The sequence below is a fragment of the Glandiceps talaboti genome, chromosome 2 (genome assembly GCF_964340395.1).
Source record: "Glandiceps talaboti chromosome 2, keGlaTala1.1, whole genome shotgun sequence".
NCBI classification, from domain to species: domain Eukaryota; kingdom Metazoa; phylum Hemichordata; class Enteropneusta; family Spengelidae; genus Glandiceps; species Glandiceps talaboti.
This window is the reverse complement of record NC_135550.1, coordinates 5,016,953-5,036,579: the sequence shown is the minus strand read 5'-3', so window position 1 is coordinate 5,036,579 and position 19,627 is coordinate 5,016,953. Positions and strand designations below refer to the sequence as shown.

The 19,627-nt window shown below is 35.1% G+C and overlaps 1 protein-coding gene across 1 annotated transcript in view; it reads right to left on the bottom strand.

The window, feature by feature from the left end:
* LOC144448772 (protein numb-like) overlaps nt 1–19,627 on the bottom strand; it is a 64,424-nt gene that overhangs the window by 9,010 nt on the left and 35,787 nt on the right. The window contains exons 2-4 of the mRNA XM_078139053.1: nt 11,538–11,763; nt 9,428–9,502; nt 9,078–9,152 (exon numbers count right to left, since the gene is read on the bottom strand). Of these exons, the coding sequence (XP_077995179.1) occupies nt 9,078–9,152; nt 9,428–9,502; nt 11,538–11,763 (376 nt within the window). The remainder of the gene's footprint in view (nt 1–9,077; nt 9,153–9,427; nt 9,503–11,537; nt 11,764–19,627) is intronic.

Genomic DNA, 19,627 nt, shown 5'->3' with positions numbered 1-19,627 from the left:
CATATTTTACAGCAAGCTACATGATGTAAGATACACATTTCAATTTGCTCTATCATCTATGGTAAGGTTTTTGGACAAATTCAAAAAGTAAGGATGTGGTACATATGAAAGGTAAAATAAGAGCACATATACATGAAGCTATGGTATGGTAACATTTTGTAAGTTTATACTTTAGAGTTGTGTTTTAACCTCATAAAATGGAAAGTTACTTTGACTTCAGAAACAAGATGCACGTAGCTTTAAAGTTTAAGTCAAGTATGAACAACCTGCAGTGAGGAGTATACATTGTACATACATGTAGTTCTTGATGGAAATCAATGACATGGGAATCAGAAAGGCTTGTTGTGAACACATCACAAACCACTGTTAACAGAGTGTTGCCATTCTATATAAGTTACGAAGAGTACATCACATCCCAGTGCTTAGCAGTAATGACATGCACTGTACACTACACATACACATTGTGGTTTCCTATTCTAGGTTTCCTATGCTAGGGTTATATACAATGTAGTTCATTACAATGTACAGCACAGTACATTACTTCCACACTATCACTCACAATCTCACCTACATGTATGATATCCTCTCACAAAAACAAAGGAACCGTTGCAAAATTTAAATTCAAATTACACCATTTCTATTTCTGGTTGGATGGTGATTAAAATCCCCAGCTGCTATTATGTAAAGGTCAGACTAAGGTCACACATACAGAGCACAGAGACAGCCATGAATAACATATACATGCACTCCGTGGCCCTGCAGTAATATCTATTGTAAAGACATTTAATCCATGCAGAGGGATGTATGGTTTGATCTGCACTTGTATGCATACATGTACATACATTGTACAGAAATAGACTACACATCCAAATACATATCCTATTTACATCTTGGCATTGCACTGGAGTACAGCTACTATTAAACTACATGTACTTTCTATAATTGTTATTACATTCATATAAATTTCATGTGTGCTGCAAAACTGTGTTCTCTTTATGAGCACTATTGTTAAATTATTACTTTTTCATTCATGTTTCTTCTAACCAGTCACCTTAATGCTGACACCATCCCTGACAGCAATTAAGAAGATGTATGTGTATGTATATGTTGTACAACACTAAGAAAAGTTCATTCATTTATTGATGTTATTATTGGCACTTCAATAAATTTTATAGTCACGAGAGAGAGAGAGAGAGAGAGAGAGAGAGAGAGAGAGAGAGAGAGAGAGAGAGAGAGAGAGAGAGAGAGAGAGAGAGAGAGAGAGAGAGAGAGAGAGAGAGAGGGGGGGGAGAGAGAGAGAGGGGGAGAGTAATACAACTCGTAAGGACACCTATCTTCTGGTTACCATAGTAACAAGACATCATTAAATGAAGTGACGCATCAAAGTGTTCTGTGTTATCTGATGATAGACATATGATGACATACCAGTAGTCTTGATGAGTTGTTGAATTGAGGAAAGGTTCAAATTGAATTCTACAAATGTACTAATCAGTGTCACACACCTCTCTATAGTATTTCACTAGTTTTTAAAATTTTTCCCATTTTGGTATTCTGTAAAGGGATCAGTGTGTGTGTCATTATAGAAGTGTAACTGTACAACACACAGTTTATGCTTACTACGTAATAGTTACTCTGACTTTTCATTTGCTTTTTATGTAATTTCCCCGATGATCATGAGATTGAAATGTGCCATCCTTGCCCTTTCACAAAATGCTTGGGGAACCTGCATCAAAGTCGGCCTCCCTAGCTTGATGGTAAATATATGGTTGGGTCAATAAACTGGTGTGTGTAGTTGTGCTTAATATTTTCCTTGCCTGTTTGTTGTAAACGTATCAGATGTAAATGTAGCTATATAAATACACAACGACTCAGTACCCATGATTTATCTAGGACTATTTCTAGTTTTATTATCAGTATATTTTATCTGAACAATAAAGATTTTATGCTGCAGGTATCAGTTTCAGATAGTCTGTGTTCAATTCTACATATCATATTTTTACTATTATCAATAACTTAAAGAATTAAAAATTAATTTAATTTCTTAAAAAGCATACTAAACTACGCCTCAGTGCTTTTCATGATGCTAAGATATATGGATAAAATGACAATAACATTTACAATTTACGTGGCTACATTGACATACGTGTACATAGCTGACAAAAATGAAACAACAGAATACACTTGTTTTCTTCCAGCAAGAGTTCAAATTACAAATGAGCTGGAAGTATAGTTGTGTCTAGGTGATGTTTACAAGCTTCCTTTACACACGAACTGAAGTGAAAAACTGACAGGCAGATTTTTCACATACAACTGTACATCTAATAGCCATGCTTGCAGTGTCAATCAGTAATATACACACTTTCTCTCAGCTATATGAATTTTGTCCATCAGTAATGCATACTCTTTAGGTTCTAGTTCATGAAACTCACGACATAGAATAGCTGGTACATGTACCCCCTTATGTTATACTAGGATTTGTGGATAAGGTCACCCTTCTAGACTGTGACAGTGCTTATTACAACTACTGGCATATCATATTAGATCATCAAGAAGTCTCTAGAACTGCACGAGATGTGTCTGTTACAACATCTGGCATATATGATAGCATGTACCTAGCGATGCTAGAAAGACTGATTTCTTGATAAGTTCATAGTTCATAATTCTCAACAACTGACAGTGACACCATGACTGTTAAAACAGCTGGTGTAGTCAAACTGTGTATCTAGATTAGGATACATATATGTTCACAATTCTCTACATGTACAACTGAGAGACTATGGCTGTTTAATACAAATACTGGCAGAGTGAAAGTGTACCTACATTCTAGCATTATATGACAAGCATTGACCCATCAATGGACATATTTTGATAAGTGTTGAATAATGTGTGGATGTGAGAATGGATCAGGTTATCCACTATTTCCTGTGTTGTATACCCACTGGTAATCAGACTGTTATACATGTACAGTATTAGTATGAATCACCATCATGGAACTGACATCTCAAATGTACTATAATCTCACACACTGTGACATCACTGATAACTATGCTCATCAAGACAGTTATACATGTACATATGTTTAATGGCTAGGAGATTTTTCTAATCAGCAATTAACAGACAGTAAAACAGTTGTAAACATAATCAACCCTGAAATTGCCACCTAAGCAGTTTGATTACTGGGAACATTACAAACCAGACTATCAAAATCAGACCTTTAGACAAAACTTATATGTTTCATGCATGATTGACAGGCTAAGCTATCCATACCTATGTTTTCCATGCATGATTGACAGGCTAAGCTATCCATACCTATGTTTTCCATGCGTGATTGACAGGCTAAGCTATCCCTACCTATGTTTTCCGTGCGTGATTGACTGGCGAAGCTTTTCCCTACCTATGTTTTCCATGGATGACAGACAGGCTAAGTTATCCATACATGTACCTATGTTTTCCATGGGCAAAATTCATCACCAAAACACACTCCAGAAATTCAGTATTTGATATAAAATATCAATGAGTGTAGTCATATCATATGACTTTAATATAAAAGTACCGATAATTTACAAATCTGCTGCAATCAATTTTCTCTTGGACTCTCACAAACAAACAGACAGACAAACAAACAAACATACAACCTGTTTCATGTTAGTATTCTGTGGCTCTGTTTGATACAACCCCAGAAATCAATAAGAAATTGCACATACTACACTTTATTTTAAGATAGCAAGATTGAATGAGTACAGTTGTTTGTGACATGCTGTCTAAATGAACAGAACTAACGTGTCACCATGCAGACATCAAATGCAGAAATCATTCCATTTTGACAAAATGCAGCACGAAATTATGATCTTGCTATCTGGAAGTGTAGAATGTACAGTTTCTGTGTGGTTGTATCAAACAGAGCCAGAGAACACTATTATGAAATGGGTGGTACTACCTGGGTATCAAACATTAGTGATGAACACGTAATTGTCTAAAAGAGCATACACATACATTTAATGTTATCTGCACAAAACTCACAATATACAAATGTAAACAATACAATAATTTGTAGTCAGAGTATCATCTGCGACTTGTCCAAATCAGTAACTTACAGAAATGACATCCAGGGTCTGAGTTACATACATACCCTGCTGACAGTGTGTGCCTTATTTGGATATGCTATTATTAGTCAGTTATACAATAACATTTAGTCTGTGTAGAAAACAACAATAACCTTTCAACTGCTCACTATTGTTCTGTTTTATATTGTGATGACACACCACTGTCCACCTGTTTGCCTATCATCTATTCACAACAATTGTTGTGCTCTGTACAAACTATACTGATGTGTCCCCTCAATTCAATTGTAGTCACAGACGGTGGAGTCTGGGATCCATAGGAGTTCACTCCAGGTAATATGGTACACCAAGAACATAAATAACTAACAAACATGGATAGATTGTATATAATTCAACTCAATATATAATTTCTTGTCTCTTGTTGAAACTGAGATACACATATGCTAGCCCTGTTTGTGGGATTTGAACAATATAGTCTTATTTCAAGGATGTACATGTACATACAACTTGTATGTAGCTAATTTTAGGAAACAGACTCATAAAATCGGCCTAATTATGGAAATATACTGGTCGTCGGTCGGTCACAAAGAGCTCTCGTTTGTTAGGAACATCTTCAGTTGAAGTGAGCATTAAATGGTTTTGGAGTCAATGAAGCAAATGACGTGATAAAGTAGTTATGGCAACTGCTGTGCTAATTCATAGACGGAGTGCAGTCAGTGTTTTGATGTAGCTATTTGTTGTCTTGTCAGTAGCAGCCATTTAAACTCACTAGATTTGTGAGAAAAACAAACAATTTCATGTGAACAGTTGATGAAAGTTCTCAGGGCAGTCATTTTTTGAAGCCTGTAAATTGCTTCAACAATTAGATTTATCTAAATGCTTTTAACAGAAGACTTGGCAAAATTATTATTAACAATATGTGAATGTTACATGTATTTACCAATCCTATTAGCCATCAGTCTCGGATTCCCTTGGCTTGTACAAATGTAGGTAGTGTTTTACATTTTCATGGGGGAGGGGGGGGGGGTGTGGAACTCAAAATCATGCTGACCATTGAGATGGCAAGGCCCAGGGCAGGGCACACAGTATTCCATCGTCCTTTTATATACAGTAACTGTAAATGTACATGTATGATGCATCTATTTTTCCCTGTCTTTCATTCATGCTACAACAAGATTCAATTTAACTTATGGCTGCCTTTAGTCTACAATTGCATTTTCTATTTTTGTTCATCTTATCAGGTGCCTAAATATGATTACAGTAAGTGAAGCTTATACCTTGTGGCAGGAGATGTACATGTACAGACAGTAGACTAGTGTGTTCAGCTAGTTCAGTATTGAAGTCCAGCTGACATGGAAAGAGACAGCAAAAGTTAATGCAGGCTTTTGCTAACAAGGAAAACTTGGTAAAAAGTCACAGCTGCTGCAGCTGCTGTACTTACGCAGCACAATGTATTGGTCTATTTTTACAGGACATGTTTCCTGAAAGAATGTGGAAACACAATCTGAGCATGACTGCAGTGACTTCCTAACTTGATTTCCTGGCTATGTGATCTCCCACCACACAGAAGTCTCCTATGTCTTTATTTTCACTTTGGCTGTAATTCAAGACTACAGAACTAGTCAAAGAATGAAGGTTGGGCTATTAAAGGGCCACGCGACTTTCATTTGCTATATACATATTTATCAAATATAAACTAGCCCTAAGATCTAGGTATCTGGCTGGACATTGTACGCTGTTCACAAGTATGCGAAGTCAGACAACAAAGTAATATGCACTTCGTACATAAATTTTGTAAGCTTCAACCTTGACATGATGCACATGTAAATTTCTATAATAAATTTGTACATCTGCCATTTTCAACATTTAGACCTACTTTTAGATTTGGGTTCATACATTTTTCTATGATCTCAAAACAGCATAATTAAGTAATTAAGGCATGTTGAAGTCAGATTAGACTTGTACATTGTACTGTGTACCAAATTTCAGATACATGGAGTGACTTTTGAACACGTTTTAAAATAAGCATCACCATCTATGTCAAGGTCAGGCATGACAAGTTAGCTTTGACTTGACTTCTTGTATAGTCTATTGCAGTACTTTGTCCATGGCTTGAATACATGTAATAAAAGTTTGTGGTATATTACAATGTATTACATGACAGATAAAATTGAAAGCTTACAATGTGTATATTTATATGGGATGTAAATTCTACCGGTAGTAGGCTTTGGTGTTTAGGACTGTACAACATGTAATTGGGTCAAAAACATTGCATTGTGCATCATACTAGTAAATATAAAGTATATGTATTATATGTACACCAAGTATCATATCCTACAACTCAGTATGGGGTGTGGGTGAACCATTAGCTGTGTGAAATTGTAATCTAATTTAGGTTTGAATACAAAGCTGCTAGCACAAAGCGACAAGTAAGTGTCTGTGAAGGGTGGTTAGCTGGAATCCACCATTGCAAAGGATCTACATGTAGGCTGAAAGGGTTGAAAATACGGCCCCTGCCAAATATTCATATACATGTACCGTTTGTTTATCCTACAAAAATGTTTGATGTTTTTCAGTTACAACCTGATATCTATTACATAAAGTGTACAATGCACCAGTAAATTGTTTATTATGTATTTATATGCAGTTTCTTTACAAAAAGTATGAGGCTTATAACTCATCTCTAAATAAATGATGTTACTAAAACTTGAAGAATTGTGTATATTTTTAAAAATATATATATAGCATCCAACAAGCATTATTCAATAACATACATGTAAGGACGGTTCAGTATTGGTGCAGGATGAAACTGGAGTACCCAGGGAAAACCTGCGTTGTTTGGTAGACTCAAACTGAATGTTTGACACTCTTCTAACTTATAGTGTGGTAAATTTAATCAAACTCTTAATGGGTTCGAACCCCAACCACAGTGGTAAGAGGCAAGTGGTTTGTGACCACTCAGCCACAGACACTCCTGGTTTGTTCTAAATGTACATATAGGGAAATTTGCTACTTGCAGACTTTGGAAACCTGCCATTTGTACAAAACAGAGCAATACATTGTGTTTTTTTCTGCTGGAGCTACAAAAATATGTGTGTGTTGTACTGTTCCCAGTAAAGGGGCCTGTGGTTTCGCAACGATGACATCCCTGCTAACTAGTCAGCATTTCATTCCAATATATCTATATACAACAAGACAGCATGGATTCTCAGCTATTGCCACACCATGTGTTTTATAATGCTATGAATGGTGTCATGTTGATGCCTGATAATAAAATGAATTGCAATGTTTGCCATAAACTAAGCATTAATCATAATATTAGTGACCTGTGTTAGTTTTATGATGAGATTGAGGAATTGATTGTGAAATGTTTTTTCTACAGTTTGTTGTCATAGAAACCTATATTAAAATGAAACACTATTTTGAGTCGGTTTCAGTTTGCCTTGTTCCTTGTATTTACTTATCAATAATGAATGTGCTTATCAATTTATCCATTATGAACATAAGAAAGAAATATAGCTGTATAACATTTCTAATTTTGAAATAAAAATATTTAAATCTTACTATTTGATCACATTCAATTTGTTCACAAAGCTTATAGCTTATTAAACTAGTATGAGAAAGTAGTATTAATTTGCAGTATTGGCAATTGTGAATTCAAAATGGCTTCCTGCCATCTTTGTTGATGTAAAGTGACCTTGCATGGACACAATTGTTATGCAAATTACAAAGGATTTAACCTCTGACCTTGACGACATCCTAATAAAGAGTGGAATGTTGGTTGTCATAATCACAACATTCAAATCATTAGGGTAAGAATGTTTTTCATCAAAGGAAATATTCAAATCACACTGTAAACAAAAACTTTCCATGAGGGGGAAATGTTCAATATTATAAGTCAGAGAGAGATTATCGTTCATTTAGTAGGAAATTGAAAAAAATTGGGGAAAAAAGCTTTCCATTCGGAAGGGATTACTAATCAAAATTAAAAGTTATTACGAGATTGATATCCTGGATTGACATTCATGTACTATTAAGAGGAAATTGCTAGAAACCATAGTAATGTTTCCCCTACTGCTGACATTCTCAAATTTCCAACATTAGTCAAACCTACACCGTATTTACAGATAGCTACAAAAGTAAGATCCAAACGGTACCACTATGATATTCAGAATACAACCTAAATTTTCTAGGCACTTTTTAATGATACCAAAACCATTTTATGCTCACTTCAACTGAAGATGTTCCTAACAAACGAGAGCTCTTTTGTGACAGACACTAATTTTATAACAGCACACGTGTGTAGTAGAATTTATGGACTAATGTTACAGTGAGGTTTCCATTGGCGTATGTTTTGTATTTTGCTTCATTTAGAATGATAAAGCTGCTAAAATCTATACAAGCTAGCAGTTTCATAACTGGGTTTTGAAAGTATCATGTGAACTTTAAGTATGCAGTAGTCCCTGGTATTACATCCCATCTATGGATTTAAGTTTCTTATTTTTTCAGACAATCTGTCTCCGTTGTCAGGCAAACTACATCACTAGCCCTGAGGCATACATGTCTCACTTCAACTAAGTAATGTACTATATGTACCATCTTCCTCTTTATGGAGCGCATGTCTTTGTTACGTTATGACAGTCATACAGGAAGTTCAAACAATGATGTATACATCAGTATTGCTACAGGTCAAACTTCCATTTATAAATGTGGTGAAAATACTAGGTACCAGACTCACATAAGCCAATGAGATTTGCCTATCTTTGCAGATCTTCTCTCACCAAACCATATACATTGTAACAATAGATACTTTTTGGAGGCATTTCAGTAGATCAAAATGTAACAATAATTGTATCAGATGATAAAGATATAGCAATCATTTTGATATGACATTGTTAGGTAGATTTTTGTTGTGTCAAGCCAGATAAAGTTTTGTTTCAATTTAACTGGCTTCCATTGTATAGATACTGAAGACAGTTGGGAGAGTAGGTCAGTGAAACCATACTATGATCTTACCTTGTTGTCTTCGTCAACAACTCTTAGACCGTCAGAGGAAACCCAGAGCACTGCTCTCACTTTCTTCCTGCCACTCTATAAAGTCAAATAGTATACAGTAATAAGGTTTATAGTCTTACATGTGTCTGTCTGTCTGTCTGTATGTATAATCTTACATACATACATGTACATACACACATACATACATACATACATACATACATACACACATACATGTACATAACACACATATGTACATGATACCTACACACACCCCCACTCACCCACCCCCCCCCCCCCACCCCCCACACACACACCTTTAGTATAATTACACATAAAATCAAAATACAAATCAAAGACACGTGACTTACATCCTTTAGTTTACGAACTGCTGCCTCACATATTGGCATTCCTCTGGATTCTGTCACTTCCATACTTCCTAAATACTGAAATTAAACAAGAACACAAATACAATATTACAGCACATATTTGCATTGGTTAATTTACAACAATTCAAAATCTACTACGGAGTACAAGATAGTATTTATTACATGGAATACATTGATTTGCAAATGAATAACTACAGGATGGCGATATAAACAGAAATGAATGCATATCAATGTGCATGGTAAGTGAACTGTGAGGGTCTGAACTGATTAAACTGAAAATATGGGATTAATTGTGTTGTTATTCTAAATCACTGCAATGCACATATCCATGTATATGTCAGTAGTCACTGGCCATATAGCCTTTAGAAGTAATGCACGAGTCAATGTAATGCCCGAGGGACCCCACCTCTGGCGATACGGGACAAATGTGGGGGATTAGACCGTGTTTGCCCTGAAACAATGCCCAAGGGGGTGGGGCAATTGCCTCATATTGACCTCCCTAGTCATTTTCACGGACGTAAAATAGTACTTGTGTGTCAGTCAGAATTTTTTAATGCCCCACCCATTATGGTGGGGGAAATGTTGGTAGTTTTACTTGTTTTAGGTGGGGATTTTCCAGAATGTCTTACCCCAGGGGGTGGGGCATTTGTCAAATTTTATAAGACTAATTTCCAAATCCCCCACTATGCCCCGAGGTGGGGTGGGTGGGGGTTGACATTGACTAGTGCATAAGTACAAGTAGTAAGTACATGTACACAATGTGACACTATGTCAGGGTATATTTATACTAGAATGCAAACACACTATATTTCATAAAGCTAGTAAGTTTATAATCAGAGTCAACTAGAATACTTAAAATAGTAAAGTGTGAAAAATGTTTCACTTTCCACTGCTAATCTTATATTTGATTTTTGAAACTACATTTGACTACACTGGGTGAGGATTTGTTTCCAACTACTGTGCACTATCAAGGGTCAAAGGTTATCTGTTACTTTTTGTTCCCTGTCTTCACTCAGCATAGCCTCTCTCACTACCATCATATCTTATCTTACTAATAGCAGAAGGACAATCAACAGTCCTTGGCCATGATAAATTCTTTCCAAGCTGTCACATTAAATCAATGTTTTACTGTCCTTCTTTCCATACCGACCAGTTTGAACTATAACACCACAACAATGGATAATGGCTTTTTATGTCCTTGAACAACCAAAATTCTGATCTTCATCTAAGTTTACCCTTACAAATAATACCTTTACACTGTACAAATGTAAGTATCCCATGGGAAATGACAACCATGTGGAACTATTTGGGAATTTGAGAATTTCAATGGTCACACAAACATGTGAACACGGCTCATTATAATATAGTAATTTAGATGTTTACATGTGTTTTCAATTATGAATATTACGTATATCAGTCTTATTTAATACTTTAAAAATTCATCTCTAACCTAAGCCTTCACAATCCACCATACATGCATATACAAAACATTTTGAAACATCTGTCATAGGATTATAAATATGTTAATCAGATGCAAATTAACATGACCTGTCAGGCTTGATCTGATTGGTCTGATATTAGGTCAATCGGTATCACTGCATCAACCAGCACATGGTGAAGAAATTACACAATACAGGTGAAATAAAGGATGTTTGTGCTAATCTCCCCCCACCCACATACCTCAGTATATCTAGTAAAATATAAAAGCTTAGATATCTGAATATAAAGACTTTACCTACAATTTGGAGTTTATTCATTTTCACAGAAAGAGATATTAATATTTACTAAAATGAATCTCTCCAGTACATGTCATTTCATAAGTGATTTTTAAGTACACCTTCTTTTCAGTTCTTACACATGATTTTTTACTATGTGCTGTACAGTGTATAGTTCTTGATGAAACATTCTAAGATATAATAAACCCGGGTATACAACTGTCAGAAACATAACTTTTTACCGCCTTCACTGCTGAACATGTTTACATCTAGATACACATGGCATCCATAGTGAATAGGATTGCCTGTATTCATATCCATGTTGTTTGGTCAGTACCAGTATTTCTGTATTTCTACACTCCCAATATTCTACTTACTTTCACAGGAAAGTTACATGTTCCAGCTCTGACTGACTTCTCATCTTCCTGCCACTGATGCGGTTTACTGCATTCTGGCACGTAGCTTTCTCTTTTGCTAAGAGTACGCCGTAGTTTCTTCATCCTGAAGGATTTTCGTATTGACTTTCGGAATGATCTGTGGAAATTGTTGGTTCCAACACGAACGCCTCCTCCACTTCGCGACTGGGTTGAATGAAATAATCGTCTGCAACACACAAAGGAAAGAAGATCTTTCAGTTAGTAAAGCAAAAGAATTTGATTATAGAGATGTACAGTGTACTTCATGTATGATATGGTTACATTTGCAGTAATGTATACACGGCTTGTAGACCATATGCAAATGCACAGTGTGTTTCATGTACAGTGCAACTGTATTCACAGTACCGGATACTACACACATGGTCAGAGTGGCACAAAAAATGCCAATATTTTATTATTTATACATCATTGCTTTATCTATCCAAGTAACTTTTTATTGAGCTGTACTGTGTACATGTACATGTAGTTGTTTCAACCACCCATGTTTGAAAATTTTAAAGTTAAATATAGCTTTGTTCTAATGACTGGATTGCTAACTTCCTGCAGTTATAATTCTTCCCCAGTCACTGAATAACTTTTGCAAATGAAGAACTAAAAGCATAGAGAAATCTTTGTGAAGACAAAAAAGCTGTATGGATAAGAATTTGTCATCTTGGCAATATTCCACTTCAGATATAATTGTACCAGACATGTGAAATTATAGGACAGCTAGCATATTAAACAGCTATCCTGTGGAGAAGGGATTAGTGACTTTGTGGAAATAATAGGGTTGAATTTATTGATAGATTCACCTTTAGATTCTGCCTACTTTTATAATATGGGGTAGTTGAATGGTGTCTGATGAAATTCACACTGCCCATATCAACATTATACCTTTTGTCACAAAGATACAAACAGAAGATGACATACAATGTACATCTACACATTACATTATCTGAGATTTACTTCTTGTCAGAAAATGTTTTAAAAGCAAATGTTGGTTATTTTAATGGCATGTACAAAGTTGAAAACATCCTTTTTGTGTTTGTGTGACGTACATTCTTTGTGGTCTCTTTCACCCTAGAGGTGTAACTGTACATGCATACAGAAAAAACAATAGTTTCCAAACAAGGAAAGAATGTAAAGTGAAGGACCTAAAATAGTGTGTGATGTAACTCTAACAGTCTTGTTTTTGTTATACATGTATGCAAATGTTCAAGTATCAATCCAACAGTTACTGTGAATTCTGTTTTCATTAATTTATACATGTATGCAAAACAAATCAATAAACCAATGTAGTGTAAGTGTGAAACATGTGATCTATCCAACTGTCCCCTAAAGAGAATTCCAGTTTCCATTTTATATAACAACACAACTTTACAAGTGTACATGTATATATATACATCATGTGATGTTGGGTGTATCTACAATGTACATGTGCCTGTTTTGCACTCAAGAGACTGGTTCTGAAGAGTAATATTCCTGTTTTTGTTACAAATGTATATGTGATGCTTGGTCGGTGTATCAGTTCTAATATATTCCATAATGTCCTGATACGATTGCTGACAGACCTTGTGCTCCTCATTGAGTTTATAAGAAATATTGTCTTACATGTAAACCTAAACTAGACAAAGATTGCACGAAAATGAAGGCGTTGGCTGGTTGAATATGCATTATGTACATACATACATACATACATACATACATACATACATACATACATACATACATTACAATGATGATATGTATACATACATACACACACACACACACACACACTACATCTGCAACTAACAACACATGTACATGTAGTATTTATTGTTTATTTTAATAGTATCACCATCTACATATACACACAATACATAGTCACTGTCAGACATTTGTATGTACATGTATATCCAGTGAGTTGTAGACAGACATAGAATGTCCACATGTAATGGCATGTAAATGGGGCAGTCAGTTCATGACACTTTTTGCACTTCTTAGATGTGGTTGGAGCATAATACTACTTTGTTAAAAGTTTAATACATAGACCATTGTCCCCGGTGATAGAACCATGAGATGAATATTAAAGAAGCACCGACCCTGAAGTCAAGTCAGTACAATGCACGACTCGGCAGATGTTTTTACGTTGTTAAATGAAAGCATCAAATCAGTCATCACGTACAAAAATATATGTACATGTGATCAGATCGTGATTCCAAAAAATTTATGTATATAACTACATCATGCAAATATTAACATGATCTTTATGGAAATTGTTTGATTTGATTTCTTTCAAAGAAGAGACTCACATTGTTCTGTTTGTCTATATACATGATAAAGGGATTGGAGAGGTGTGGGATAATATACATATGTGTATGTAAGTCAGCACAGACTGATTACTTAAATGCCCATGTCTACATGATGTCATGGTGTTACATGATGACACTGATGTAATCATATGTTTCTATGGTAACAGACACTGAACAGTGTATCCTTTCAGACTTGCTTTCTAGATATCACTCCTGTACATGTATGTGTTAATAGCTCTAAAAATAACACAATATATTGGCAACTGTTAAAATGTGGACACCTAATTGTCCTTTTCGTGTTGTGGTGTCAGATCCATGTACCGGTATGTGATACTATATCTCTAGTACTAGCCCTTTACAGTAACAGCTGATATCCAAATTTTAGGGTGTACTTCCATAATTACTAAAAACCAAGTCCTACAAGGGCTAGTAGCCTAGTACTGTTCAGTGATCACTGCTTCTATAGGCTAGAGACCTGACATGGTTTAGCCCAAACCCTTCACTTGGTTGCTTTTGGCAATGTCCAATCTCGACTGTTGTAGGCTAGATGTTACCCCATGGCTTTGACCCTCAGGATCTCCCTTCACTGATGGATTCCCTCTAGACTATGAGTGTTGAGACAAGGCATTGCAGAAATCAACCAAGGGAAAGGATTTAGGGTCTTTGTGTTAATCATATATAAGATTAGTTGTAGTCTTACTATCTCAACCTAGCCAAACCACATACAGTAGCCTACCAAAACCTAGCCAAACCACATACAGTAGCCTACCAAAACCTAGCCAAACCACATACAGTAGCCTACCAAAACCTAGCCAAACCACATACAGTAGCCTACCAAAACCTAGCCAAACCACATACAGTAGCCTACCAAAACCTAGCCAAACCACATACAGTAGCCTACCAAAACCTAGCCAAACCACATACAGTAGCCTACCAAAACCTAGCCAAACCACATACAGTAGCCTACCAAAACCTAGCCAAACCACATACAGTAGCCTACCAAAACCTAGCCAAACCACATACAGTAGCCTACCAAAACCTAGCCAAACCACATACAGTAGCCTACCAAAACCTAGCCAAACCACATACAGTAGCCTACCAAAACCTAGCCAAACCACATACAGTAGCCTACCAAAACCTAGCCAAACCACATACAGTAGCCTACCAAAACCTAGCCAAACCACATACAGTAGCCTACCAATCTTGTGCAATCAAATATTTCCATGCCAACAAACGTTGAATTGAACATCCTCTACAGTGTACTCATCAACAAAACTGTCTGTGTTTTCTGAATGAAGACCAACAAAACATATCTCCATTCCATAAGACAAAAGAACTTGATATGATCATCATGTACAAATAGCCTTCATCTCAGCTGTTACAATACAGTCCTTCTGTTCCCTTTATTCATTTCAGCTTTGGCTGAAATGAAGTAAATGATCTGTGCTCGATAATTCTGATTACTTTTGTACAAGAGTAGATTGGCAGCTATACATGTAGCTATGCCAAACTACAAACATATCTTGTTCGATGTGTAACACGTTTTACTCTTGTGATCAATATACTACGCTTCATTTAATTTAAATAGAAAATGTAGACATACTGGTAAAATCTGTTCTCAAATCATTATCTATTCACAAGCTATGAAGTTTTCATAGAAACACTGATAAAATATGTTCCCAAACCCATTGCTATTTGTGTGCTTCCAACATTAGTCAGTCCAATCATTGGATTTGTAACTCTACTAAAACATATTTTGCATTTTTTCTATACTGCCTGTGGATATGGTGAATGACTGTCTATAAAACAGACAGGCAATGCCATCACTAACTTGCACTGAATATATATACATGTACTACCCCCAGCTCTCCCTTACATCATGACATATAAAGTGCCTATCAATTACTTGCACTGTCTGAATGGTAGTTAAAGCAACAGCATTCTCTTCTGAACCTATATTACAAAACTGCAAACAAGCTGTCTCTACTACTGTATGAACAAGATCTAAATTCGTACCCCCAGGCCCCTAATTAATTTTGATTGTAAGAACACATCTCCTACTGTAGATTACAAGTATACTTACATTTTGTATACCATACACATGCCATTTAGAAGTTGAACAAAAATATGAACTTTATACTGTGGCCGTTCTACATCACGACAACATGTGTTTACATCACTGGTTCTGCTGTGTTATAAATATATGTCAAAACGATAAAAATTACCATTACTTTCCCTATTCTTTTCTTTGATATTATTGCTGCTGGTATAATTATGTTAGTCTCTAATATTTTTCACATTCAGCCGGAAAATACTTGTAATGTAAGGGTTGTCACTACGAGACGACAAAGACCCTTAGGTCACTCGTATTTTCCTTGGCTGAACGAAGAAAAATCTTGGGGAATAACATCTAAGTATGTACCTATCTAGTGAAGAATATGGCATACAGAAATACACATTCATATCACAGTTGGTGGGAAGATAGAGATAACATTTATGGAAAGAGGTCAAGGTTAGCATTATTATTTCCTAAGATTTAACTTTATTAAATTTTTACTAATTATCCAAACATGGTAAGGTATTAGATGTAAGGCAAGTCTAAATATACGGAAAAGAAAGTGTTGATGTGACTGGTTGTCAGAGAAAGACTTTTTCCTGTAGTCTTAATATTAAATAATGACTTTGAAGTACCTTCATAAATAATTACTAGAATCTTTCAAACGGTGTCAATGCACCCTAGCAATATTGATTTACATATACAGTACAACAATGACAGCTGAAATCACTTCTCATAAATGCAATGATCAAATGTTAAAAGGAAGTAGCCATGTCTTAATGAAACATAAATAGTACAGACATGCAAATATTCTTCCCCTAATTTATGAGAAAACTATGATTGAAAAAGACTAAGTACATTTATACACCTGATATTTATCATCATTCATGTATTTCTCTTGAATTACACACAGACTACTATGGTGGAAATTGTCAAGGATTGGCAGAAGACCACAAGGTATCTGGTGAATGATTTAACAATGGTGGATAAAAATATCACTGATGACACTTTCTAGTTTGATTTAAAACACAATTAAATTGTGTGATATACAGTAAATTACTTGTACAAACAAGTACATAATGTCCATTCTCTTTTTAAAAAGTAAACATTGAATGATTTTAATGAGTTTTTTTTCTATATTGGAAAGTACATGTATATGACTATATACAAATTGTCATCCCATACCCCACTACACAACACATGTACATGTACTGAACTGACATATAACATTGACATACCATACCCCACTATACAAATGCTATACAACACATGTACATGTACTACACTGACGTATTACATTGACATACCATACACAATCACTGTAAGAGTATCATATATACATTCTGGTCATACTCAAATCCCCAGTTGGTCAGTTAATAAAGATCGGTCTAGTCTATATGACATACATTTTTGTACTTTAAACAGAGAATGCTTCTGTAGTACCAGTCTGTCACTGGTTGTACATACTAGAATGTCACTGAGTACATGTACATGTAGTAACTAGTGACTTCCTTTTACAATAACTAGTCACAATTTTTTGAAAACCTTTGAGTTATTATATATAATTATATATTATATATATTTCACATATATCAAATTAAAATTTTGAGACAAAACATTTTCCGAAATTCCATTCATATGAAACTCATCTTGCTAGTAGTATCATATTGACACTGACACAATCTCAGTATAGTGTTAATTGTGTTGTTTCTTTCTCTACTATCCTGGTGTCAACAACAAATATGGGTTACACTCAAATAAGTGATGTTGGTTTGTTTGTTTGACTTTATTTAAACTCGATAAATTGTTGTGCCAAAGGCTCTTCTAAACACGATGTCACTGAATTATACATTAATCCTACCTTTACCATGGGCTATTTGTTTATATACATGTATACAAATCAAGTACAAGTTGAGCAAAACAGGACATAGTGTTCCTAAATGCACTGCTATGGATGGATCCCTCTGTTACTTTTTCACTGTGTGATAACGTAGCGATAAACTAAACAAGTTTCAATCTAGAATGACATAGAGTTGTTCAAAAGACACCAAAGTGCATGACACTTTGACAATTTGGACTGATATGACCTCACTCTTTTTAGCAATTCAGGTCTGGCATGTATGAATGATGACAGCTACATGTATATTAAATTCCCTTCAAGTATTTGACCTATTTTATGAGTAGATACATGTGTAATTTGTATTGTGTCTGTCAAGATCAAATACTAAATAGGGGAAAGTTTAAAACATCAACACTGAACATATGTGTGAAATCTTAATACTGACAATCTAACACAGGAGATTCATATCATTACACACTTACTGACTGTAAGGTGCACACAATTTATCCAATTCTCTTTGTCTCATGTTTTAATATCAACATCTAACATATGTCTGAAATACTAACACAGGATATTCGTATCTTTACATGGTGATCACTTGTTGACGAAGGGTGAAACACGTTCTTTTAATTTTCATTTTGTCTGTTGTACATGTAAAATGTGAATCACAAAACATTCTGAAACCTCACACAGGATATATTCATATTATTAAACACTTGATTATAAAGGTGAAACACATTTCACAATTTCAATTCTGTCTCTCAACATGAAATATATTTCTGAAATCTTAATATTGAAAAGCTAACATTTAATATTCCTACCATTAAACGTGATCATACACAAGGTGAAATACTAATTTGAAATGTTTAGATAAAGGTACCCTAGATCCCCAAACTATATATATCATCAGAATCAATAAACATGGTACTGAACTGTTGGTAGCCTAATTGAGTTTAAATATGTTTATTTTTCATCATACATGCACAAAAAAGTACATAACTATAAACATATGGCAAAAATGAATTGTTGTATTACAATGTACAAATTGATTGAGGTGTGACTTGTTAATTTTATTATACATTGTACCTGAAAGTTAAACACAGTACATTTGCCATACACTGAGGTACAAGTTGCTATTTTCACTATTATAATATAGTAATACTTAAGCATTTTGTACATGTACCATACAATGAAGTGAAGTGTGAGCAGTTGTGAAGCATTCAATATTATATACCATACTTTGACTAAAAGCATGACTTGTTTTTTATTTATAAAGAACTCTGTATTTATACATGCACCATATGTAGACTTAGGTGTGGAGTTGTTTTCATTAAAGCATTTTGTAACTGGATCTGATGTAAAACACCAATATTTGACGATATGACTTCAAATACAATACTGAAGACCTGTAGTAAAAACACATGGGATGGAATCTGACAACAAACATACATGTAAACTGGACAGTGTTGTCATCTCTTGAACCTCCTATAATCATATTCCTACTTGTCTAGCTTTAGACATGCAGTAAATCAACATAGATATCCACATTTCAAAGGACCACAGGTCCAAATGAATGTGACTAACGTGACCATCACACACGTTTTTCAAAAAAAAAGAATAGAAGTCATTATGTATGCATGAGTTGGCTATTGTAATGTTCAAATCCTGTGTCCAAAATACCAGTCCTATGAGAGAGCCGACAGTCCTCTACATTCCCACTCACTCATCTGTAACTGTGACAGTCAGGCAATGTAAAAGAAGTTCGAATATTCCATAGGTGGGATGCCACTTGGGTGGGGATGCTATTCTGGGTCACCACAACGATGCGCAAATGCACTGTTACAACGAACATGACGATGCT